The following is a 27,149-nucleotide window of genomic DNA, read 5'->3' as shown; positions in this document are numbered from 1 at the left end:
AAAACCCTAAAAATGAGAGACCAAGATACAGATCATTTTCCTTTATCGCAGACTTGCTTAATCACGAACACAGGAAAAATTATGAAAGAATTTGTGCTGTGATTCAGAAACTGCTATGTTATGATTAGTGTACTGAAAACTAGGCGTTCTCTATGCAAATCTAGCCAATCTTTTGGTACATTTTTCACCTGATACTTGGGTGGTGTCTATATTGATTTCCTTTTACCATAGGTTTGTAAAAGGCACCTCTGTGAATGTCAGGTGTGCTTTCCTTCCTTTTAAGAGTTTATTATATTTTAACCTTTTTTTCTATGATACAGTTTAAAAACTTTTTTTTTTTCATAATAAGGTGGCATTAAATATGTTCATGCAGAACTACATTGTTTCATGTAGTCACATGTAGCTAATAAATTTGGTGGAGATCGTATAAGTCAGTGATGGTGAACCTTTTATTCCTCGGGTGCCGAAAGTTTGTGTGCACATGTACAATAGTGTAGATAGTGTGCCCACAAGTAATTCAATGCCCCCTGCACCCAATCCCCCTGTGTATGTACTATGACCCCTTGTGCTGCCCTTCCCCTGCCCCATTTTGGGCTTAGCAGGCCTTCCTGAAGCCTCAAGAGGCCAGAAAAGTCTCATTCCCAGACTTCTGGTAGGCCCATTTTTCATCCTCCTCAGGCACCAGAGGCTTCCTTGGAGCCAGAGGAGAGTGAAAATGGCCTCCCTCCCATCCCAGAGCCTCCACATGAGCCCTATAGTAACCTAACATCCATAATTGGCTAAGCAGAGACTCCTGGGAGTGGAAGGGTGGTGTTGAACAGGCAGTGTGGGTAAGGCCAGCCGAAAATTAGCTGGTGTGTGTGAGCATGCATGCTGGAGCTGAGCTAGCGCAACGGCTCGTGTGCCTCTGGAAATGGTCCCGCGTACCAATTTTGGCACACGTGCTATAGGTTTGTCATCATGGATAAAGGTTGTAATTGGAATGGGTACATAGATAAAACCCTAAACCATAAACTCTTAAAAAATATTGCTTTTAAAATAATATGAGATAAAAAATAAATACCAAACCAATACCAAAAATCCATGTACTGTATAATAAAAATACATAACAAGTGCTTACAAAAAGTAAGTGCAACAGAAAATCCACAAAATATAAAGAGTAATATGTCATTAAAGTAAATGGTGAAGAATTAAAATTCTCTATTAATTATATTTATTACAGTGCATGTAAAAGGCAAACAATATGCAAGTGTATGTGTTACACATTAATGTATGCACATATATTTTTAATACTATTTATTCAATTTATTCCATTTATATGCTGCTTGCCTCATTGTCAAGCAACTCCGGACAGCTACTCTTATGTAACTATAATGCTTTTTTAAAATCTACTGTAATTTATGTATGTATGTATGTATGTATGTATGTATGTATGTATGTATGTATGTATGTATGTATGTATGTATTACTTCAGCTATAGTAAGGCCATCGGGAATCTATTTACATTGTCCAGTTGCAAAGTTCTGTGTACTGTGTATATAATTCAAGAGAATATTGTACTCTGAAAATTTTGATGTTGTACAATAAAACTTATACACTACACTTCTTTCTCCCAAAGTTTAACTGAAAAGAATATGCTTTAAAGATATGTTAAAGCATTGTCCTTACATCTCCAACAAAATCCTTTCATGGACTGACTGACCGATTGACTGTCTGTCCCTCTATCCATCTATTTTTCTTGTTTATATATTTATAAGATTTATGCAGCTGTTCATCTTATACAGTGACAAACCCTAGGTGGTGCCTAATCAAAACATATCAAATATTAAGCTGATAAGAACATATATTACTCTTGATCTTAGATAATAGGCCAAAAAAGATCTTTTTGTATAAAGACATAGTGGATCCAATAAAGTCTACATTTTATTTTTGCTATATAAGTTGTAGTTTAAGGTCCATTGACATCTGTGCTATAAAGATTAAGACACTCTCCCATTGTCTGGGTAAGATAGAAACCTATAGTTCTTTATTCTATTTATCTCTTTTTTGCATATCAAATTAATTTATTGATAAAACTATCAAAACTATCAAAAACTAATAGTAGTTTTTCAGTTTTAAAAGACGTAACCAGATGTCCCAGTATCATGGGTGTCTCTGAACCTGAAAATGATGTTAATCCAAATAATGTTGTTAACAAACATTGTAGCTATAAATATTGCCACTAAATTACATTTGATAGATGTTTCTCTCCAAGCAGAAGTTATGTTAAAAGTTCATTCACATCATCTATCATTTTCTGCTACTTTCCCATTGTTTAGAGGAACTAGACAAGGGCCTCCACTTTCACTCTTGCTTTTTGGTATTGCTTGGAACCTTTGGGTTGTGCTATTAGTCTACATAAGGATATTTATGAAATAGGACATAATTTAGTTAAATTGGTCTTATTTGGAGATGACATTTTCTGTTTATATCTAAATTTCACATTATAATTCTTATGTTGATGTAGATAAGTGATTCTTTTATCAGATAGCAGTACATTCCATCAACTTATCCAAATCAGGGTTGATTTCAATAAATAAAAATCTTGGTCACCCGTCCATTTAAGGAATATTAATTCCTTATCCATTAAATATTTGTGTATGTGTATGTATGAGTGTTTGTATATGTGTGTGTACATGTGTTTGTGTATACACACACACACACACACACACACACACAGAGTATATATATATACTGATAAAATATAACCCAGCAACCTGTAATATAAATAAAACATATAACTTCAGATGTGGATAAATAGGAGTCACTATGCCTAATCCCTTAGGGAATGTGAATATTATTTCCAGACCAATTTATATTCTGAGAGGAATTCTTATTCAAATATCTAGAAAATATTTTCAGAAAATAAACTTTTTCTTAGAAAATTTCAATGGGATTCTTTGATTCCAAAAATATCTTTACAACAAATGCCATTAAATGTGGGAGTATTTGGTTTTTCAAATCCCAGCTAAGATACAAAATTTGAATTATTGATTAATTGATTGTTTGTTTGTTTGTTTGATTGATTGATTGATTATATTTTTATGCTGCCCAACTCCCGAAGGACTCTGGGCAACTTACAACAGGATATAAAATACATTTAAAAACATCATAAAAGATTTACGGTTAAAAATTCAGAAACATACATATCATTCAAGGCCAGATCTCATACAAATTGCTAGATCAATAGCCCCAAGCCTGCTGGAAAATCCAGGTCTTCAATGTTTTCCAGAAGGCCAATAGAGTGGGGGCAGTCTGAATCTCACAGAGTAGTTGGTTTCAGAGAGACGGGGCAGGAAGAGAGCAGCCCCCCCCCCCTGGGCCCACCAGTCGACACTGTTTACTTGGCAGGACCTAGAGAAGACCAGCTCTGTGGGATCACACCAGTTGCTGGGAACTATGAATTTAAGATATTATAAAACACATGGGAAGTTAACGTGGGTTCTATTTCATGTAGAATAGCTAATTTTGATATGTGTAGGTTAAAATTTCTGTGGTTTTTTACAGAATAACAAATTACAATGCCTGTCCTCACACTATTATTTATACTTGTCTATTTATAGGCCTGTTTATTTTGATACCTTCATAGAAATGACTCTGGCACAACATTGCATAAAATCTTATTCTAGACAGAAGTAATCATAATAAGAATTGTATAAATACTGAACTTGGATTGGTGTTATTCTGACTTTTTTCCTATCCAAGGACAACTTAGTATAGATTCTAGGTATGCATACTTCGACTCTCCCCCACACATTTATTTATAAATATTTAAGTATATTTATAACATGTTTATAGTTATAAATATAAAATATTTATAAATGTATGTGTGTGTGTGTGTGTGTGTGTGTATCACATGTTCTTGCTGAATTTTTAAAATTAAGGGAGACTAGGATAGCACTATTTCAGCCTTGTTCTGGCCTCATCAGCTAGCCATACCCTTACTGGGATTTGATCCAGCAGCTTCTGCCTTGTAAGGCAGAGAATTAACCTCTAGGCCACCAGATCTGATCCCTTCAGCTTTGTACCAGGGAGGGGCTATATGTTCTTTAGATGATGTGAATATTATATATCAAGGATCGACAAACCCAGGCGCCTGGTCGCCAGTGGCGCCTAGAAAATGTTGTCTGGCGCCTAGAAAATGTTGCCTGCTGTACTGTATGTATACAGCAGTGTTTTTCAACCGGTGTGCCGCGGCACACCAGTGTGCCGCGAGACATGGCCAGGTGTGCCGCGAGGTGGCTCCTGCAAGTGGGAGCTCCAGGGCTGAGGCTTCAGCCCTGGAGCTCCCACTTGCAGAAGCCGCCCCCCGGCTATTGCCCGCCGCCGCCGCTACCCGCGCACCCCAAAATACCCCCCCTGCGTGCCCTTTTCCATGGGCGCGCAGTCCCCATTCCCCTGCCTGCCTGGGGGGGGGGGCGGGGGCGGGGAGGCGCCGGCAGTAGAAGGCGCAGCCCCCGCCCGCCCGATCCGCTCCCTCTCCTCCTCTTCCGCTGAAAGAAACGCGCGGAAGCTGCCTGCTTGAGCCTCGCGTTGCTCCACCCCGCTTCATCCTGCTTGTCATCCTCCATTGCCAGGAAAGCCGGCTTTGTTTTCCGTGAAAGCAGCGCGCCTTTTAACACGCTGCTTTCCTGCACCAGCGACGTTTGGCTGCCGGGGGGGCGGGGAGGAGAAAATCCTCCCCCCCCCAGGAGCAGCAAAAGCCTAAGCGGTGGGGTGCGCCGTTTGCCTTCCGGCTCAGTCGCAGAGGCTTTTGCTGCTTGTGGAGGGGGGGGGGGGGTTGGCGGTGCCGATGCCAAATGCTTTCCCTCCGCGGTGGGGGGTGCAGGGCAGGCGCAGTCAGCCCCAGGAGACAAAGATGGAATGAGAGAAAGGAAAGAGAGAGAAAGGGAGGGAGAGAAAGAAAAAGTGAGAGATAGAAAGGATAGAGAGAAAGGGAATGAGAGAAAGGAAAGAGAGAGAAAGAGAGGGGGAGAAGGAAAGAGTGAGAGATAGAAAGGATAGAGAGAAAGAGGGAATGGAAAGAGAGAGAAAGGGAGGGAGAGAAGGAAAGAGTGAGAGATAGAAAGGATAGAGAGAAAGAGGGAATGAGAGAAAGGAAAGAGAGAGAGAGAGAAAATAAGAGAGAGAGAGCAACAGAGAGAGAAAGAACAAGAGAGAGAAAGCATGAGAGAGAGAAAGAACAAGAGAGAGAGAGAAAATAAGAGAACAAGAGAGAGAAAAAGATAGCAAGAGAGAGAGAAAGCAAGACAGATAGGGAGAGGGAAGGAGAGTGAGAGAAATGAGAACAAAAAGGGGAGAAAAAAGGAGAAATGAGAAAATGATTGAGGCAGAGAATGAGAGGAGAGTGAAACAAAAGAGAGAGAGAGGTGATTCTTGAAGCATATGGTAAAAAGCACCCAAATAATAAGAAAACCCCCCCAGCCCACACCTGTTTTTGAAAAGGATAAAAGAGAAAAAAACCCCAGCCCTCAACTGGTTTTGGAAATGGTTGGAGTGTGTATACATACACACACATAAGGGGGGGAGAGAGACAGGGATGGAAAAAGAGGAGAAGTGAGAGGGAGAAGGAATGAGGGAAAAAGGGAGGAAGAGAGAGAAATGAGAAACACGAGAGAGAAAAGGGGGAAAGACAGGAGAAGTACCCAGAAATGAGACAGTGGTATAAATTTCAGGAGGGATGATTGATGATTGACTGTATTTATAAGGGGATGTTACATGGGATTGTATATATGAGGGGGTTATTTATGTATGTATGTATGTATGTATGTATGTATGTATGTATGTATGTATGTATGTATGTATTTATTATTTATTTATTTATTAGATTTGTGTCATTTTGGTTGGTGGTGTGCCCCAGGATTTTGTAAATGTAAAAAATGTGCCGCGGCTCAAAAAAGGTTGAAAATCACTGGTATACAGTATATTTTTCCCGCCTTGTGTTTACGCCCAGAAATGGTACATCTTGGCTTCCGTAGCTCCGCCCATCAACCTCGGAGCGAGCTGCTTTCCCAGCGTCCCCTGCGCTTGCGTGCGTCTCTCCCTCCCCTCCTTGCCTCCATTCCGCCTCCTACTCGAACCCCTTCACTCCCCCCCACCGCACACAGACGCTCCGATCTTGGCCGCTCACCCGCCTTCGGAGAGAAGCGGAAGCCCCTCCCCTCCCGGCGTGAGGTTTTGTTCATTCCTCCTCCGGCCGCGTGCGCGGTGACTTCCGACCAGTAACCCCTCCTCCCCCCTCCCCCCCTCACCCGCGTCCCCGGCCCGGTCTCCCTTTCCTTCTTCTCTGTTTCGGTTTCTGACTAACGGTCTCCCCTCGGATCCCGACGGGAGTACAGCAGAGCCGGCTCGGCGGAGCCAGGCCTGCGCCGGGGGGGAGGGGGTGAAAGCGATGTCAGGTGGAGACTCGGCAAAAAAACAAGTTTGCTTAAAAAAAATTCTGGCTCCTAAATTTTTTGGCTGGCTCCTAGATTCTGAACAACTTTGTCGACCCCTGTTATATATATATATAATATTCTTAAATTACAATTATACAAAATTATATTTATTTATAAAATTTATAAATATATAAATACATGTTTTATATTTCATAGGTCAACCATCTTCCATCCTGCCAGAACCCCTATGGTACTAATTAGAAGGAAACATTAATCATTGTTTGATTCTAAAATCCAATTTAAAGCTTCTACAATGATTTCTAGCTTCCTGTGCTTGAACATATCTAGCAAAAGGGAATGTGTATGTGAAAATGACTTTGGGAGATAGTAAGAAAAGACACAGCCTACACAAATGAAATTTGAGTGTCAAAGGTGTGTCAGAAGGGACCCTCTAGTTTGGGATAAATAAAAGTGAGGTATGGGAGGGGTCCTTTCAGACTGGCAAGATTAATCTAACCTTACAATAAAGATAGAGCTAACATGCCGGCTGTGTTACTTATCGGAACTAACTTGCAAGACTGTCAGGGATCTGTTATTTCACTGTGTAACTGTTTCCCCTATCGAACCAGTGTTTCTGTTAAATATTTTTTCCTAGCTGAAAACTGCTTTCATGTGATTTAAATCTATCATTCCTTGTCTTGCATTCTGCAACAATAAAGAATGAGTTCATGATTTTCTTCTTCTGTGTGACATCCTTTTGAATATTTCAACCATGCAGGGTGGATATACCTGATCACAGTGGTGATGAATACACTGTTACAAGATCTGGGAACAGAACATCCTGGAGATCAATTTACATGGTTGCTAAGAATCAACACTGATGATGGCAATAATCAATCAATCTTTCAATATTGAATAACTAGCAGCAATTAAGAATTATAGCCATAAATACTCAGGCAGCTTTCAATGGATTTAATTTATAATAAATACATTAATTGGAGATAGTTTCCTGGCAAGGCCTTTCTAAACAAATTAGAAATTATTAAATGATTTTACACAAAAAGCCTTTTCTTTTTTTAAAAAAGTTTTCACATTGCCATGAAATCTTGAATATGTCACGTCTCCTTACAAAATGACTTGATGGGTTCATACTGAAGATAATATTTTAGAAGTTCTGGTATGATTTATCACCAATTGTTTCAGTTATTTCCAGAAATTAATATATTACCCAGTTTATGTTTTGCTATCCCATTAAGACATTTTCAGTATTGGGTTTCTACCTGGATGGGGGGGAACGGCATTCCGCTAATGAAAATGGAGCTGCACACGCAGCGCTGGGTGACCGACAGGCGGGTGAGTGCATCAGATTTGGCTTCTGTGCATGCGCAGAAAGCAAAATCTCATGAGAGGGTGCGTGGGTGGGTGTGATTTTGGCAATTTTTGATTATTTTTTGCTTCCGCGCATGCGTAAAGTAAGTAATTAAGTAAGTAAGTAAGTAAGTAAGTAAGTAAGTAAGTAAGTAAGTAAGTAAGTAAGTAAGTAAATAAGTAAGTAAATAAGTAAGTAAATAAATAAATCTGTTCCCCAGTTGTTAGGTTGGCCTGCACTGTTCCCGCTTCCTCTCCACTTTCCATACTCAGGGATCAGGAGGGAGCAGTCCTTGCTCATTGCCTGAACTCATATCCACTCCCTGCCCTCTTCCCCTCCCCCTCTCAGTCCTGCCCCCATTCCTCCTTGCTAGCAAGCTGTCCCAAGCCTGAGGAACTGGGGGCTGCCTCTTCACCTCTGTCGGCTCCAGCTCCCTCCATGGACTCAGGCTTTGAGAGAACCACGACAGGTGTGGTGATAAATGTACTGGCCTAGAAACTAGGAAATTGAGTTTTAGTCTTTTTATTTTATTTTATTTATTATTAGAGTTGAAAGGGATCTTGCAGGTCATCAAGTCCAACCCCCTGCCTAGGCAGGAAATCCTACAGTGGCCCAGCCAAATGGCAGTCCAATATCCTCTTGAAAGTGTCCAGAGTTGGGGCGTTCACAACCTCTGCTGGTAGGCTGTTCCACTGGTTGATCGGTCTGACTGTCAGGAAGTTCTTCTTTATTTCCAGGTTGAATCTCTCCTTGGTCAGCTTCCAACCGTTGTTCCTCGTCTGGCCCACTGGTGCCCTGGAGTGTGTGGCCCCCTCCTCTCTGTGGCAACCCCTCAAGTACCTGTACACTGTTATCATGTCCCGCCGGCCCTCCTTTTCTCAAGGATATCCATACTCAGTTCAAGCAATCTCTCTTCATAAGTCTTGGTTTCTAATCCCCTAATCATTTTGGTTGCTCTTTTTTGCACCTTCTCCAGAGTTTCAATGTCTCTTTTAATGCCTTAATCCTGCCTTAGACATGAAAGCCAATTGTATGTCTATGGTCAGTCACTTTTTCTCTGCCCAATCTATCTTGCAGAGTTGTTTTTATAAGCAAAGTGGGGGAAGAAAGAAAGAGCCCTGTGTATGTTCACTACCTTCAATTACTTATGAAGCTGCTGCTGCTGCTGTTTTCATGTCAAAAGTGCCAAGCCGCTTCCGAGGTGAAAAGGTTAACTGGTGACATCACCATTGCCCAGAGGATGCCCAGTTGGTGATTCCTTTCATGTCCCCCTTAATGTGCCCGTTGAAGTGGTACCTATTTATGTAGGTGTGTTAAATTGCACTTTGCACACTTTCAAATTGCTAGGTGAGCAGGAGCTGGAGAGAATGATGGGAGCTCACCCCATCACATAGCAGTACTCGGTTTTTGAACGTGGGCTTTCAGAATGTCAACCCAGCATTCTAACCACATGAGTCACTGCACTCCTATTTATGAATAGCAAAGGCAGAATGAAAAAATCCAAATTAATGCACTGTTATAATCAAATATTTACTTTTTTTTTTTTTACTATATTGGAGTTTTTAATACATAGTTTAACTTATTTATCAGTCTTAATGAAAATTCTGGTAGTTGTGAAAGAAAAACATAACACGGTTTTAAGTTCTTTGGAAGATACAGTATTGAAAGAATGTATCAAAAGATAATAATGTAATTTTTTTCCTTCAGTTCTATAACTTCACATAGGAAAAAAATTGTGTAAGGATAATTAAGTTGAGTAATAGTCAGATAAAGCAATCAAACAATGCCTTTTGGTTTCTTCCCCTTTTTCCTACCTTACTGTATGTTTTTTGATAAGCAGGTGATTTATATGTGCCTGTTTAACATTTCAAAATTATTTATAGGCAGTATAAAACTTACCCTGGCTCAGTTAAAACTGTTCTCTATATATTGCTACATTTACATCCCAGCTCTTTCTAGGAGCAAAATAAGTGCATGAATCAAACCTGGCTGTAGATTTATCAGGCTTGCAGGGGATGTTGTTTTCGTGTACTGTATCTTCCTGACAGAGGTCCCCAAACTTGGCAACTTTAAGACTTGTGGATTTCAACTCCAAGAATTCTCCAGTCAGAATTCTCCAGTTTAGCTGGCTGGAGAATTCTGGGAGTTGAAGACCACAAATCTTAAAGTTGCCAAGTTTGGGGACGCCTGTTCTAGAACAATATTTCTTGATGTCAATAGTCTTGTGTCTCACTCTGGTCTTTAGGACACAGAGATCTTCGTCTGGGTCATCCAGGGACAAAATACCTTTCAGCCATTCCAAAGCTGCCTATTCAATCTGATTCATCAGCCATTTGCCTCTTTCCCAATGATTTGTCAGAGTGCTAGAACCATGTCTAGATAATCATATGACAGCATTGTATTCAGTTGCTGCAGTCATGTCACACAATCGATTGGGGAAGAGAGCTTGGCTATGATAGTACAAAAACAACTCTAGTTACCCTACTCTTGAAGATTTTATCATGGTAATGGATCATACATTTCTGGAAATATGTATAGGCAGTTATCGACTTACAACAATTGCAATTTTTGTAATTAAATAATGCAAGCTCTTAATAAGGGAAGGGGAGCTTTTCCCTCCATGGAATGATTACTTGGACATAAAATCCCAGGTGATAAAAGAAGGAAATAGAAACATAGAAATTGGACATGAAGGCATATTCCTTAGTCCTAGTATATAATTTCCTTGTATGCAACTCTTCCATCCTTTTTATTTTCTAAATAGATTTGTGCAATTTATTGTGGGAGCTGTTGGGATTTTTGTAAAAACCAGAAATCATTGGTGTGATTTGCAGCCTACTAATTTCTTATTTTTGTTTTTAGAATTTTATTATTATTATTATTATTCTATGGATGTCTATGCTGCCCCTCCATTAGGACTCAGGGCGGCTCACAACATGGGGGGATATGTTTTGTGGGTGCAAAGGGAGTGATCTGTGGCAGCGGTGGGTTGCTCCCAGTTCAACCAGGTTCTGTCAACTGGTAGCACCAGTGGCGGGAAGCTCTGCCCACCTGCCCAACATGTGCAGAAGTGTCACACATGTGCGATCGTGCATGTTAACCGGTAGCAACAGGTTTTAGAACCCTCTACAGATCTATGGGCATGTTGCTTTTGAGAACTATGTTGCCTATTCCTTGTGTAGGAAACATTTTATGTTTTCAAATGCTAGTTTGACGTTTTAAAATTTTCTTACAGCATGGGAGTAAAAATGCAAGTGGAACATCAAAAGAGAAGAAGGGCGCAGAAGCAGCTGAGGTAAATTATGGCTATAAATTATAATAAGATAACAAAAGGGGTCAATATTTAACTTTTGGGCATCTGCTATCATTCATAGCTTGTATAAAGAAATTCTAGATCAGGGTGACAAACTCGATTTTATTGAGGGCCACATCAAGGTTTTATTTATTTATTTATTTATTTGTTTATTTGTTTTGGTTATTTATTTATTTATTTATTTATTTATTTATTTATTTATTTATTTATTTATTTATTTATTTATTAAATTTGTATGTCGCCCCTCTCCGTAGACTCGGGGCGGCTCACAGCACTGATAGAAACAATGTACAATACAAATCTAATAATACAAAGTTAAAAACCCATAATTTTAAAAACATGCCCACAACACACCATACATAAATTATATAGGCCTGGGGAAGATATTTCAATTTGACCTCAGGGGGCCAGGGTGGGTGCAACCAGTTCAATGTCACTCATGATGGGGGCGCCTTTGGTGGTTCAAGCATTCTGCCACCAAAAGGAGCTCCTGAGCTCCATTTTTGGCTGCAACAGCCTCCTGTAACCCTCTGCCAGTGAAAACGGAGCTTAGGAGGGCTGCCTGCAGAGCTTGGGAATGCCGCCCGTGGCCCACCCACGCTCTGTTTTCACTGGCAGAGACACCATGGATGGGTCTGTTCCTGTTTCCAGCCACCACTACCCCAGCAGACACCGGATCTAAGCACCCTGAAGGCTAGGTCTGGTCCCCAGACCTTGAGTTTGACACCCCTGTTCTAGAGGGTTTACACATTTCAATAATTGTTGTGATTTGGTTATTATCTTTATTAGCCATCAGCGATAAACTGGGCTGCTTTAATGAATAAAAAATAAGTGAGCTCATGTAAGAAACACGTATTCTGAATTATTTTCAAATTACATGAATCCCGATCAAGCAGTATTGGGTAAGAGTGGTTAAGCCATAGTACATTACTGTCATTATTATCATCTATGAATTTAACTGAATTTAGGGTCCCGTTTAAGCTTTTTATTAGGAGTCTACAACCTCAGGTGGCAGACTGCATGTAGTTTCCTATAATCCAGAATTTGTCTAAATGTTGCTTACATCTTTCTGTTTTTAACAAGACAGAAGTTATTAAACACATGGACAATTTACTGCATTGTGTTAACTACATGTTAATTCAATGAAATCAAATGTGATTTTTGCTTATTTTTAGGAAATTTAGCACTTTTCTGTGTTATACATAATGTAATGTCTAGTCTGTTTGAGGTGTACCATATTATCTGGATCCATGAACTTTTAAGGTATGGAAGCCGTCTTTGCTGGATGTACATGCAAATAGGTATGAGAGGTGAATTCATGAAAACAGGTGTAAATGCAGAGGTGTCTGCAGGCACAGGAACTTTCACACAAGATTAATAGGGTTCAAATAAAGCCTCATATTTGCCCTTGGTTTTCCTATGTGGTTACTAAGTTGATACCGAGCATCAATCAGTCTCTATTCAATCAGTCATACAATCAGTCTATTCTTCAAAGCAGGATTTGAACTGTAATGTTGACCTCTGTGTGATGGATGTGAGGAATGTGAGCTAACATGGCTAAAGATCAAGTGATGAGAATTGGTCTTAACACTTTGAGAAACACAGGTTGCTGTACTCACTTGAGATAACAGGTATAAGCTAAGCAATTTTTTTAAAAAATATAACTGATATCAAGATCATCTTGCTTCTTGATGCATATCATTTAATTGTTTCTGTATTTGTCAAATATATATGGCTGCCTGTGTCACAAAGAAGTGACTCTAGGTGGCATAAAGACTAAAAAAAAAATCATTGATATGACTGGTCACACAGTCAGCCAGATGTTTAAAATAGATTTGGCATTTTTATTTAAATCAATAAACATGATCCTTGATACTTTAATTTTTCCGTTGACTTGGTGTTGGCAGATTATGTTGTTTAATATTTCCCCCCTCAATTCTTTCTCTTCTCTTCTGCTGGCTTTAGATACTGCAACACCCACTATTCACATTTTTCGTCTTTCCTATCAACAGTTATTAAATCTGGGGTTTCATGTGTCAGGTGCTTGACTGTTTGAATTCCAAAGTAATAGAGCACAATTGCTTCTTCATTGTCTGTTACTTTGTATATTTTGTGATCCCTTCAGTTCTTGTTTGTAGGCAATTTCTTGAAAATACTCAGATGCAACATTGTTGCTACAAAGTTATAGAGGAGATACATATAGTAAAATATATCTAAGAAAGAATAGAAAAGAAGATATAGTAATAGAACATATCAATGAAAGAATAGAAGAAGAGATATAGGAATAGAAGAAAGGTATAGGAGATATAGGAGAGCAATAGGACAGGGGACGGAAGGCATCTTTTTTTCCTTGGGTGCCGAAGTCTACGGAAAGGGGCGGCACAGAAATCCAATAAATAAATAAAATAAACTCTAGTGCACTTGTACTCGCCCCTTACTGACCCCTTAGGAATCTGGATAGGTCAACGGTAGATAATCTAAAGGTAAAGTGTTGGGGGTTTGGAGATGACACTATGGAGTCCGATAATGAGTTCCACGCTTCGACAACTCGGTTACTGAAGGCATATTTTTTACAGTCAAGTTTGGAGCGGTTAATATTAAGTTTAAATCTGTTGTGTGCTCTTGTGTTGTTGTGGTTGAAGCTGAAGTAGTCGCTGATAGGTAGGACGTTGCAGCATATGATCTTGTGGGCAATACTTAGATCTTGTTTAAGTCGTCTTAGTTCTAAGCTTTCTAGGCCCAGGATTGAAAGTGATGGTGAACCTTTTTTTCCTTGGGTGCCGAAAGAGTGTGTGTGTGCACTATCGCGCAGCCCTGAGTTCCCACACTCATAAGTCACTGCTTGGGAAGGGCGAAAACAGCTTCCGTCACCTCCCGGAGGCCCTCTGGAGGCCAAAAATAGCCTGTTTCCTATGTTCTGGTGGGCCCAGTAGACTTGTGTTTCAGCCTCCCCTGGCTCCAAAGGATTCCCTGGAGATGGGGGAAGGTAAAAATGCCCTCCCTCACCCCCTGGAGGTTCTCTGGAACCCAGAGCTTCTGTGTGAGCTAAAAATCAGTTGGCCGGCATATACATGTATGTTGGAGCTGATCTAGGGCAATGGCTTGTGTGCCAGCAGATATAGCTCTGTGTGCCACCTGCGTGCAACCTGCCATAGGTTCGCCATCACTGGTCCATACGATCTTCCTGCAGCAACTTACTAATTGTCCTACAGTTTCTTCTGTTTCTTTGCAAAAAGGCACTTGCTGTATATAAAAACATTCTGCTTTTATATATTTTTGTTCTTAAGGCTTGGTCTTGTGTACCCAGAATTAATTCCTCTAATTATTTTCTTCAACTTTCCTATTCTTAGTCATTGCCAGGTCTTATTGTTATTTGCTTTGCCTATTAGGGTGTGTGTGTGTGTGTGTGTGTGTGTGTGTGTGTGTGTGTACTGGCCATGGAATACTTTTTTATTTTTCCTTTGGTCTTTCTTGTAGGCCAGTATTCAATAAGCCTTCATGGTGTACTGGTTTCAGTGTGTGTCCTTCAGATATTCTTCCAATGTCTGTTTTTCTTCTTCAACTGCTGTCTGGTGTGTTTGTATCATTCCACATGTAATGGGATGGCAAGTCATTAAGGAATGTCTTCTGTTCTGCTAATTTGGATATACACATAGTCCTTGCTTAGCTGTTATCTCATTTAGCAACCATTCAGAATTATAATTTAAAAAGTAACTTTATTATCAATCCTCACATTTGCAACCTTCACACATCCGTAAAGCAAAGGAAAGCCGATCCTAAGCACAGTTGCAGTGTTACTTAGCAACTATTCTGTTTAACAACTGGTTTGTTAATTGCTCAACAAGAACTGCCTGTAATCAGTGTCTGACTAATTCCTGTAATGCAACAGACAATGACAGGTGTTGTTCAAAATGAGTAGTCTCCAATTTATTATGTCACCATGCCACATTCCAAGAGATGGAGTTTTATGTAACTCCCATAGCCTTAGTAGTGAGTTAGTTGATGGTATTCAAAGTGTTGTGTTCTTGCTTAGGTTTAAGAATACATACTGATGTTATATTGATATCATCATCAGAATTGGAATCATTACCAGGCAGCAACTTTGGGCTAAACTCAATTAATTTGCTATCTCTGCACCTGGCTGGATTTGCAAGCTGAAGATCAGAATGCACTCTTGGTCAGAATGCACTCTTGATATAGCAACTTTCTTATGTCTTCTTTTCTGATTATTATTATTTATTAGATTTGTATGCTGCCCCTCTCCGAAGACTCAGAGCGGCTGATCTAGTCTCATATAGAAGATTGTCATTTTCCCAAACTGAACAAGTTAGAATCAATTTGGGCCGTTTTAGGCTAGAAGGACATTTTGGTTTGCTGAGCTGTGGGTTGTTTTCTTCTTTGATTGTAGGTATTTGTCTTCCATCACCTCATCAGGAAAAAAAAAGTAGTAAAGACAAAGTTAAACATTTTTCTAATTTACATTACAGTTACATTACATATCTAATTTACAGTTGTGAAAACTATCTGAAAGTGGAAAAAGAAAGAGTGTAGCATCTACTTTTATTGTAAATGTATCATTCTATTCACTTTTGCTGATAACCCAGCACCTCATTCGTGCATTCCGTTCTCTGCATGTTTAAAGACCTGCAGATGAAAACAATAGCTTCCATTATGCCAGTAGGCTAGGAAGAAAAAGAATTTTAGGCAATGAGTTGACAAAGTCAAAAGGGATAAATTACAGCAACACTTTATTCTTCAGGAAATGTGATACATTTTAATTCATCTAATAAAAGGAGTAGAACAGATAATGTTACAAGCAAATTGCCAACCTCCACGACAATTCAAAAGTCAACCAAGTTTTAGAACAAATGTCAGCTAGTTTGATTGAAAGGTCATATTCCTGTTCTTTTGAACTGAGAATACAATTCTCTGTTATCATGAAATGAAGCTGAGTTTCACCGCATCATTCAGCACTCCTGTCTTTGTATTTCTTTCCCACTTTCTGCTGCCTTCCAATGAGACAGCCATGTAGATTATGTTTCTTGGGATAGGCACAGACATACTCTGATACCCATCCTGCAAAGATGGTTGACTCCAGGGGTGGGCTGCTGCCCGGGGAATGCAGTGGGGTAGTGAAAATGGAGCTCCACCCCAGAGCACCCAATTTGCACTGAAAGATGTTGAAAGAAAATGCAGGGCCATGCCCACAGTGTGGTAGTAAAAAAATTGATAGCTCTTCACTGGTTGACTCCATATATCATTCCTACTATAATTGGGTTTGGATTTGGTCTTGTGTAAGTAAAGGCAATCATTCTGATTTTTCAAATACAGTTTGGTGTGAGACCCCGCTATGTAGAAGGTACATAATCATACTAACATTTTTAAAAGAATGATGATGGAAACCTGAAAATGGCCACATTTTGTCAATCTTAAACAAATGTAACCTGAACAGTACATGGAATGAAATTATTAAAGTGCTACACAAGTAGTCTTCTCAATTTACGACCACAGCTGACCCAAAATTTCTGTTATTAAGTGAGTTTTGCCCCATTTTATAATCTTTCTTGCTACAGTTGTTAAATGAGTTACTGCAGTTGATAAATCAGTAACCTGGTTGTTAAGGGAATGTGGCTTCCCCATTGACTTCACTTGTCACGAGGTCTCAAAATGTGATCACATGAACTTGGGACACAGCAAAAGTCATAAATATGACTCTGAATTTTGATCACCTGATCATGGGGATGCTACAAATGTTATAACTGTGAAAAATGTCATAAGTCATATTTTTCAGTCTTGTAACTTCACAGTGTTCACAGTCACTCAATGAACTGTTGTAAATTGAGGATTATCTGTATTACCAGGTCCCCCCAGAGATTAGGATTGCCCCTGCCCTCCTTGCTTTTCGTAAACTTCTTAAGACCCACCTCTGCCGTCAAGCATGGGGGAATTGAGACATCTCCCCTGGCCTATATATATTATGCATGGTATGTTTGTGTGTATGTTTTATTTTTAAATAAGGATTTTTTAGTTTTTAATTATTAGATTTGTTACTGTATATTGTTTTTATTATTGCTGTGAGCCGCCCCAAGTCTACGGAGAGGGGCGGCATACAAATCTAATAAATAATAATAATAAAAATAATAATAATTTAAAAGCATCTTAGCCTATATTCCTTAAAATATAATGTTAGGCATGAGTAAATCTCATTAAAAGTAATGGAATATATGTACTACTAAATTTGATTAGAATTAATGGCAACAGAGCAGCAACTTTCTTGCTTGAGCTCCTTATATTTCATTTGTTTTATCCATTTTTATAAATAACTTAGTTACATATTTTGTTATCTACTTTTACTTAATAATTCTCTGCAAGAGATATTCTAACTCTCCAAGTCCCTAAAACATTGTAAAAAGGCTTCTGATATGGTACAATGACCAAAGCAATGAGGAAGAACAAGAAACACAACCAGACAACAATAAGGATCACCTACAGTACTTAAACCAACAAAGTAGCCAAAAATAGATGACAACATGATGACAAGAAAACTAAGTAAAAATAATAACAACATAAATCTTCTCTATTCTATTTCTACCTCCCATTTCTACCTCTATCTGAGCTATAGTCAACTGGGATTTTGAAAAGAGACTGAAAAACAACAACTATTAAAACTCTTCTATTCTTTGCATTAGGAATAAAACTTTCTGACTGCCATTTCAGTCTCCCTGCCATTAGTGCAGGGGTCCCCAACCACCGGGCCGCAGACCAGTACCGGGCTGCGGGGCATGTTGCACCGGTCCGTGGAGTCAGCAGCTGCCGGCCCTCATGCCGCCACCCCCTCCCTCCAGCGCTTCGCCTCCCGCCAGGCAAGAGGCCTCAGGAGGCAGGTTCTGCCGGCCACAGGATGATGGATGGGACAAAGGGGCGGGAAGGACCGAGAGGCTCAAGCCTCTTTTGGCTTCTGCCGCGGGGCACTTTTGCGTTTTTGGCTGGGGGGAGGCAGGAGGGCCAGCCTGACCCCCTCTCTCCAGCGCTTAGCTCCCGCTGGGCAAGAGGGCTTGGGAGGCAGGTTCTGCCGGCCACAGGACGATGGCGGGAAAGAGGGGCGGGCAGGAGCAGCACCCCCATGCTTAATCCCGCCCCCAACCACGCCCCTTTCCGCCCCCACTGGGCCATAGAAAAATTGTCTTGCTGAAACTGGTCCCTGGTGGAAAAAACGTTGGGGACCACTGCATTAGTGTATCTCTGAAGGGAGAAAAGCAAGTTAAGCTATCAACAAAAAAATTCACCACCGGCTTTGCTGATAGACAATGTCTACCAACTGCAAAAACTGTTGAAGCATTTTTCCTATTATGTTAAAATGCTAATATTTAATTGTTTATTTTTTCTTTACAGAAGAGAACTGTAAATACTAGCAAGGTTGAATCTTCCAAAAGCCAGAGCAGTGGAGTTTCTTCAGTCAATAAGGTAATTTACCTGTTTGTAGACCTATTAATCTTCCCAAAAGCAAAATATCTCCCTATCATTTTAAATGCTTAGCTGCTACTGTAACAAATAGTTGCTTTTGCAAAGAGATAGAGAACTTCTGTGCTCATGAAAATTAAGAAAAGTGCAAAATCATGTATTGAAATCTCTAGATTAAGCTACTTACTAAGATTAATAATGACATACTCTAAATGCATGGCTGCATTCTCTAAATTGATGTTTGCTGATAATTTGTAATTTGTAAATGAGGCTTTTTGCTGATCACATTTTCTGTCAGTGTTTTGCCTCATCTCTAATATATATTTCTGAATATTTTAATGTTGTAATCCTCCTATCTTATTCCACAAGTTGTGCTTCTTAAAATTTAAATGATTTTGGTCTAATTTCAGTCTGTAAATATTTTAAGGTTTAATATTCCACTTTTCTGCTTTTTAAAATCTATTAAGAACTGTACCTAAGTAGATGTAATTCAGATAGTATGTTTGCCTATTTTATTTCAATTGTTTTATAGAATGCAAGAAAGATGAGGACTGATACGTCTTCTTTGATCTTTTCTGCCTGTACAGTTACAAAAAGCAGAACTCTGAGGTTTTGTGCATTTTGATAGAATGGCAGGAAATACTGTAAATTCGATGAATACATAATACTTATAGTATTTACTTTAACCAGAGGTGCTTGGGAACTATTGTGTTCTGAGACTTAGATATACAGTAATCAGTTCCAAAATTGCATGTTACCAAATAATGATTTCTCATAGTGAAAATGAGCAAAAGTTGAACTCTGAGTTTGCTCTTGTAGTAAAGAGATTTATGTTTTTAATTGCCACTATTCACAATTTAATATGCTATTGAAAACTTAAATAGTGGTTAATACTAGTTATTTTTAAACAATGTTTGAAATTCAGGTTATGAAGCTGTTTTAGTAGTTTAGAGAACTGGTAGCAGGCTACTATTTGTTATTATACTTTACAGCTAGGAAGGTAAAAAGTTACTTGTAGAAGTTCTGACTCAGATGCCAGAATAATTTGGCTGGCTCTGATAGCGCTGTGAAGCTTGAATGTCTGCAGAGAGAAGATTAACATTTGCTGCTTGGTCTCAGTATTTTGAGACAGTCTAGAAACAAATCTTAATTCATATTGACCATAGATTCTGCATGGATAGTATGTCAAGTTGTTGTAAATAAAGGAAAAATTCCAATTTATTCTTGTAGTTCATCTAAATTAAATTCAACTGCCAGCTGAATTTATACTTTATTCCTTCTTGCTGAATAACTATATAGTAGCTAGACTCACATGGCATACCAAACCAAAATAACAACCAAAAAGACTCACATGGCATACCAAACCAAAATAACAACCAAAAAGCCTGCTTATCTCTCTCTCTCTCTGTTTCTGTTTCTCTTTCCCTTTCTTTCTTTCTTTCTTTCTTTCTTTCTCTCTCTCTGTCTGTCTATCTATCTATCATCATAAAATTTATGGTTCCCCATCTCACAGAATATAATTATTTGTATTTTAGCTTAATATAACACGTGAAGGTAATTTAGAGTCCTTTTTAATAATCTGAACAATAATTTAATTTTATGCCCCAAAATCATCAGTTGTTGAATTCAGCATTATCCAAGCCTACATAATTTGTTGGGCCAGAAAGAGTGCTACAAAAAACATGTCATACACAATTTACTGCTTAACATGTATTTAATTTTATTGTGTTTCTAAAATGAAATTATTTTATATACTCTGGATTAGCATAAATGTCTGATCAAATTCAAAATATCCAGCTGTTTAAATATCTATAATATTTGTTTTAAAAGGCACTTAATAATGGTGTATTCTATTTAAACTGTTAACTATTTTAAGCTTATTGCTTCTTCCAATGAATAAAAATTGCTGAGTACTGTTTTGTGCATTTATAATTGCTATTGGGGTAGAATGAAGGGGCACAACAGAATTGAGGTTTGTATAAGCAATGCTTCTCTCGCTGTTAGAACAAATAAGTTGGAAATAATTTATTAATGCTGCCACTTCTATAACTCCTGCAACATTTGGCAATTCTGCTGAAAATCACAAGGGCTTCTATAAATCCTACAAGCTAAGCAATACCAATATCTAGGGATAACTGCAGTCTTTTTGCACTAAAATTACTGATGTGGAGTAAGCATATTTGACTTAGGAAATGTTTTCTATTTGACTGAATTAATTGTTGGGTTTATTTTTGTCCTGACTCAGTGGTTGCTGTCAACTACGCAGCTTCTTAGCATATTCATAAGGGGGGTGGAGCAGAACAGCTGTAGGCAGAGAGAGTTTGGAAACTGTTTGTTTGGCTTTGCTGTAATATTCTGAAAGGCTACAGACTATGTTAAAACTGTAGTCATAGGCAGACCTGATAAGCACTGTAAGAAAAACAAAATTGTGCTAATGATCTGAGCAGGCTACATCAAAAACTTGGAACAGAATTGATGATCTGTATAGTGTGAGTACTCTTTTCTCGGAATGTTTGTGTCGTTGTCAATTTTCTGGGTTAGTTCTACCATACTTCCTCCTTTCTTCTCTGAGATTGCACTTTCTATATTATAGAAACATGATCCTTCAATTTGTAGGTTTGAGACTCACTTAGTAAATGAGTGCTTTTCCAGGATGTGTAACAAGATTGTTAAACTATTGGTTGGATCTCTCGTTTTACTCACAGTGTAAAACCTTTTCAAGAGTTCCTTGACAGTTTTTTCTTCATCCCTCAGGAAGGATATTATGAAAACAGTGGCTTGAAAGTTCTTTAAAGAAGAACAAGAACTCTACAGATCTAAAAATTATTACTAATAAATTTATAAGACTTTCACAGAATTGACTTAAAAATTCATTTCTGGTTCTCAATTTTTAGACTGCATTTTTCAGGGTGTGGTCATCTCACTGGCAGGATATGTTTGTTGAAACATGCCTAAGTAACTATTGCCCTTACAACCCATAGGTAGCATTTATTTCAATGGTATTTGCTGTTGTTTCTTAACAAAACAAGTTGTTGCTAAGCTATTTATATCATATTCTCTATCCCCCTTAATTTAATAAATGTTTGTCATTTCATATTTTAAGAAATTATTTTGTTTGATTATAAGGTTTGGAGTTAGTTGACCTAAATTGGAATTTAGTCCTGAGAATACTTATGAGGAAATAAATTTATTAAATATCATGTCATATAGTACTACTTAGATACACATTAAACTGTGATAAAAGTTTTATTGCTGCATTTTCTTCAGTTCATTGAACTGAAAATTGTAATTTTGGAAATTTGATCCAAGGGTGCCAAGTCTTTATTGAAATAAGATATTTTAAAGGTTTTGTTCTTCATAACATACATTTATGCTAAACAAGAAAATGCTTAAAAATAATTTTTAAGGAGAAGTTGTTTTATTTATTTTATAAACAAAAGTTGTTTTGTTTATTTTATAAACAGGCAATTTTATAGAATTATTCCAATTGAAATTCTGTACAAATGAACGTGAATGAAGTTGAAATCAAACTTTCATCAGAGGCAGATTTGTGCCTTTCTTCAGATTAGGAATTAAAATGATTTTATTCTTAATGTTATATTTAACCATAGGGAACCTATAGCCCTTGTGTTGTACCTGAACTAAGGTTCTATACAATTCTTTGTAGGTACCATGGCCAATAGTGAGATCTTGCTCCATTAAGAGAATACTAATTTTATTCAATGCCCAATTTGAATGCCAGAATAATGTCCTGAACAACTCAATGACGCACAACTTGGGTTTTCAGTGGGACCACACTTTTAAGATTCAGAAAGCATCATGTGACTCGTGAGCCCAGGGTTTTATATTCTTTACTCATTGATTTTTTTCTTTCAGTTTCATTAGCTACAATTTAGGAATATACAGTATTAAGGATTGTGCTAAATTCTTTTTAGGAATATATTTAGGATTATGCTAAATTCTTCTAATGACTTAATGTGTCAGTGATAACTTGAGTTGTACAGTGGTTCTAGGTTAGTTTAACACAAGGTCTTATTTAATTAGCATTATTTTCTCAGATCCAATGGCAATTGATAATTCAGTAACATTGCTTCTTTAATTATTTTAATTGTGAACTAATAAAAAGAATTGGGTCCAGTTCCATTGAAGTTGTAATTTGGTGTAAATGCAACAATAAAACCTGTTTGAACAGAACATAGCTATGTTGCAGGAATGAGGCACCATTAAATTGTTCCATTGATTCACTGGAATCAGTCTGTTGCTCTCTCTGTACAGTAGTGGGAATAGGTTTCTTTCTTTCTTTCTTTCTTTTTTCTTTCTTTCTCTCTCTCTCTCTGATTTGATTTTTATACCGCCCCTCTCTGAGGACTCAGGGTGGCTCACAACATATCAAAACAATATAGATATCTAAAAAATCCAATTAATACAACTAAAAAACTTTTAAAACTCTAATAACATTTAAAATCATTCATTCCCATTCATACAGCAAGACATATTACACTTGTCTTCCAGGGGTCTAGGGTCTAATGGACCCAAGCCTGGCAACACAGATAGGTCTTTAAACTTTTACGAAAGGCGAGGAGGGTGGGGACAGTGCAAATCTCAGGGGAAAGTTGATTCTAGAGAGCTGGGGCCCCCACAGAGAAGGCTCTTCCCATAGGTACTGCCAAATGACATTGTTTAGTTGACGGGATCTGGAGAAGGCCGACTCTGTGGGACAATTATAATTACTTTGAAATTATAGCTCTGATCAGAATTTTTACTATACATTAACTTTTTGGGCACCAGGGACTAGTTTCCGTGAGAGAGGTTTTTCTGTGGACCAGAGGGTCTGGTTTCACATGCTGCCTACATCCCTCAGATGGGGCTTCACTTGGTTTCTGTAGCCTGATTTCTGGCATGTCGCAGACTAGTGTCAGCCTATGGATTGGGGATTGAGGATCTCTGCTATAGGTTTTAGTGCTCTGCCGTTTTCTTTGCAGATTATCTCTTGAGGATTATGGAACTCTGCTATGGTGTGAGAAAAGGAACTGTACATCCAATCATTTTTATTAGGGCTTGGGTTTTTTTTAATCTCATCTTATATTTTAAAGAAGTCAACTGTGTGTGCTAGTAGAAAAATAAATGAGATCTTTAGTTAATATGTGGAGAAAGTTAGGAAATTGATTCCTGTGATTTCAAATTTCCTTGCACTGAACATATTCCATGCAAGGAAGATTAATTGGTAAAATTTAAAAATGCAGGATATTATTATTTTTTTGTCTTGGCACTGTTGTCGTGCCATGGTGAATAGAGCTTGCAACTCTGTGACATTGCAGGAAAGGGCAGCTTAAAAAACGTACAAATTTATGTTTATGGAAAAATGAGTAGTAGAATTGAAAATGAAACTTTGTAAACTCTGGAAACGTTTTCTTAAGTGGGGGTGGGAGAGAATCTATATAATTTATATTTACTCCTAACCGTAACCTACAGTGACTATATCATACAAGGAGTTTCCAAATCTCATCTGGTAGTAATTTTAATACTTGCCCACTCTACTTTTCTCACAAATAATGGAAAAACTTCCAGTATTCTTGCTGCCATCAGTATAGGTTCAAAGGTATTCCTGAATTTTCTTTATGGAAACTGCACATTATTTGTTTTTCCCAGGTTCCATATGATAGTAGGCCACAAATTCTTTTTCCATGCTAAGATTTAAAATGCTGAAGGATTACCCCCTATTTTATTAGCTTGAATCAAAGAAATAGTATATTTCTCAACTTGATTGTTTAGATTCACATTTCCCAAAGCAAAGAAAGGATGTTTCACTTTGAACAAAAGTAGAAAACTGAAATTTCAACCCAGAATTCTCAGTAAGTTTTAAGAGGGACAATTTTAGGAATGGTTTCAGGTCATGATGAAAGGATTGCTTTGGATCATGTTGTCTTACATGCAGAAGATGTATTCTTCTGAGCAGAATTAGTCATTTCCTTTGTCACTAAGGTTTATTTAGGGCAGATCCATAAAAGGCCTAGCCAACTGTTAAGTTCTGGGTCATGAATGGAGGCGAGGCCTGAGTGACTTCTAACAGCTCTTTCTTTACTGCCTGTGAGACAAATTCCTGGCTGACACAGCTGACAACTATATATACTATATACCAATGAGAGCAAACCCTTTTCTGGTTGTGTGACAAAAGTGTGTGTGTGCACCCACAATATTGCACGCACGTGCTGGCAACCACAATGCAATAGAAACATAGAAGACTGACGGCAGAAAAAGACCTCATGGTCCATCTAGTCTGCCCTTATACTATTTCCTGTATTTTATCTTACAATGGATATATGTTTATCCCAGGCATGTTTAAATTCAGTTACTGTGGATTTACCAACCACATCTGCTGGAAGTTTGTTCCAAGGATCTACTACTCTTTCAGTGAAATAATATTTTCTCACGTTGCTTTTGATCTTTCCCCCAACTAATTTCAGATTGTGTCCCTTTGCTCTTGTGTTCACTTTCCTATTAAAAACACTTCCCTCCTGAACCTTATTTAACCCTTTAACATATTTAAATGTTTAGATCATGTCCCCCCATGTACGCCCCAGCTGTGCAGGACTGCTCCCCTATGCATGCACATTTCACCCACATGTGCCACCCACATGTGTGTGAAATGGAAAGCCTCTTGCCCCAAATTTTGCCGGTCTGAATGGTCTGACGCTGCTGCTCCTCATTCTCCTGCCAGCCTTGTGCTCTGGGGAGCATCCAGCATGGTCATCCGCGCTGGTAAACATTGGTGTCTTATGCTTGTTCTACAGAAGCATTCCCAACCACCGCACTTCTTACCACTTACTGCAGCCACCAGGGAAGCGGTAGTGTGAGAGTTGCCGCTGCTAGGCACGAAGGGTTGGGGGTGGCAGGGACAGTAGGCTGGGGTTTACCTCCCTCCCTGCCAGAGGCTGTTTTCCTTTCCAGATCAGCTCCAAGCAAGCGGTGCACAAACTTCAGTGCTGCAGCCTGCCAGTTTTGTCGATTGAAAGATTCCCCAAAACTTTCCTGGAAATAGGAAGCCTTGTGGCACTTGGGAGCAATCAAAGGGGTGGTGGGAACAGAGAAAAAGTGGCTGGGAGTGGGGGGAGCATGTGGCAGGAGCGCTGCAGAGGCCAGATGACTGGCAGAGCAGTCCAGAATGAAGCACAGAAGGCCACCCTCCAACAGAGCCCAACTAGGCCCTTCAGGTAGGGTAGCCGAGACCCTCCCTGCCTCCGCCAGCCTCTATTTTAAGCAATCCTGGAGGTGGCCGGAAATGAAACTGGCACCTCTGCTTTGCTGGCGGCTACCCCATGGACTTATTTATTTACTTATTGGACTTGTACGTCGCTCCTCTCCGTGGATGCAGCTGGGGTGCTGGGCCGCCTGGAGCATGCACCTCCCACCTTGTGGGCATGGCTGACACTGCCTTTGATGCTCGGCATCATTCTCCTGCCACTTCGCTGTGGTGACTCCCTCGCGCTGCCTTCCATACACCCGGTGCGAGGTTGCCTCCCAGAGCATCTGGGCGCAGAAAGGCAAAAGGGGGTGCTTCGCCCTGGCCGGATCAACTCAGCTTCAGCCAAACCGAGGAGTCACCACAGTGAAGTAAAGGTGCTGGCTACCAAGCGAGAGAGAGAGAGAGGAGAGGGGAGCCCTTCAGCATGGGAAGGAAAAGGAAGCAGGTAGCAGCAGCAGCAGCCTTTTGGTCAAAGGAGCGGGAGGTTCCCCCCTCTCGCTCGCCTGGGATTCTCTCTCTGGTGCAGTGTATGGGTGGCAGCCTCCTGCTGGGTGTATGGGTGGAGCCTCAGAGTCCCTCTTTTCTTTTTTATGCCTTAAAGTTTTGGATTTTTTAAAATTGCCCTCACCGCACCTTCTTTCTTCAGCAGCGACTGTCCTCCTCGTCTTCTTCCTCTTCCTCTTCCCACCCAAATTCCAAGCTTTTATTTCTTTCCTAATGGGTTTGCCCACATTGTTTGTTTTTACATTGATTCCTATGGGAAAAATTGCTTCTACTTACAAACTTTTCTGCTTAAGAACCTGGTCACAGAGTGAATTAAGTTCTTAAGTAGAGGTACCACTGTAGTTTTTAACCATTGGGAAGTGCTGGCTGCTGCAGTATACGTGAAATTCCTCTCTTTTTTAAGTGCAGTCAGGAAGTTTTTTTCTCCTTCTGTTATATCTGGGTGTGCCTTCCTCAAAACATGCTAGAGTCTCTCCAAATTCTATTTAGCTATGAATCATTCAGCTATTGTTGGTTACCAGGCAATACTTTCATATTTACTTTTTAGTTTCAGTATGTGATCTTCAAGGATCAAAGCTGTGCTTTCTTCTGCTTGTGAAATTTATGGCCAACTAACATTTTAAAAATAAAAACAGTATATAGTCAGAGTGGAGAACATTAAGTTTGCTGCAAGATGATTTGTTTCACTTTAAACATTTTTGTAGCTGAACCTTTAAATTGTTTTGGTATTCTTTGGTATGATCAAGGAAATGGAGCAACTCCCTTATGAAACCAGGTTGCAACGCCTTGGTCTCTTCAGCCTTGAAAGACGGCGTTTAAGGGGTGACTTGATCGAAGTGTATA

At 39.1% G+C, this 27,149-nt stretch overlaps 1 protein-coding gene and 1 pseudogene across 9 annotated transcripts in view; one reads left to right on the top strand and one right to left on the bottom strand.

Moving 5' to 3' along the window:
• The window catches only part of CAST (calpastatin), an 85,426-nt gene that overhangs the window by 4,553 nt on the left and 53,724 nt on the right, over positions 1–27,149 (top strand). For 6 of the 9 annotated variants that reach the window (XM_070742996.1, XM_070742995.1, XM_070742993.1 and 3 more), the window contains exons 2-3: positions 11,021–11,080; positions 18,491–18,562. In XM_070742996.1, coding sequence (XP_070599097.1) covers positions 11,021–11,080; positions 18,491–18,562 — 132 coding nt within the window. Of the gene's footprint in view, positions 1–11,020; positions 11,081–18,490; positions 18,563–20,836; positions 21,049–27,149 lie in introns of those variants that run through there. The other 3 variants (XM_070743000.1, XM_070742999.1, XM_070742998.1) reach the window with 2 other exon arrangements.
• Positions 1,779–1,883, bottom strand: LOC139163303 (U2 spliceosomal RNA; annotated as a pseudogene).

Source organism: Erythrolamprus reginae, chromosome 2, assembly GCF_031021105.1.
Source record: "Erythrolamprus reginae isolate rEryReg1 chromosome 2, rEryReg1.hap1, whole genome shotgun sequence".
Classification (NCBI taxonomy): Eukaryota; Metazoa; Chordata; class Lepidosauria; order Squamata; family Dipsadidae; genus Erythrolamprus; species Erythrolamprus reginae.
This window is presented reverse-complemented; position numbering and strand designations above follow the sequence as displayed.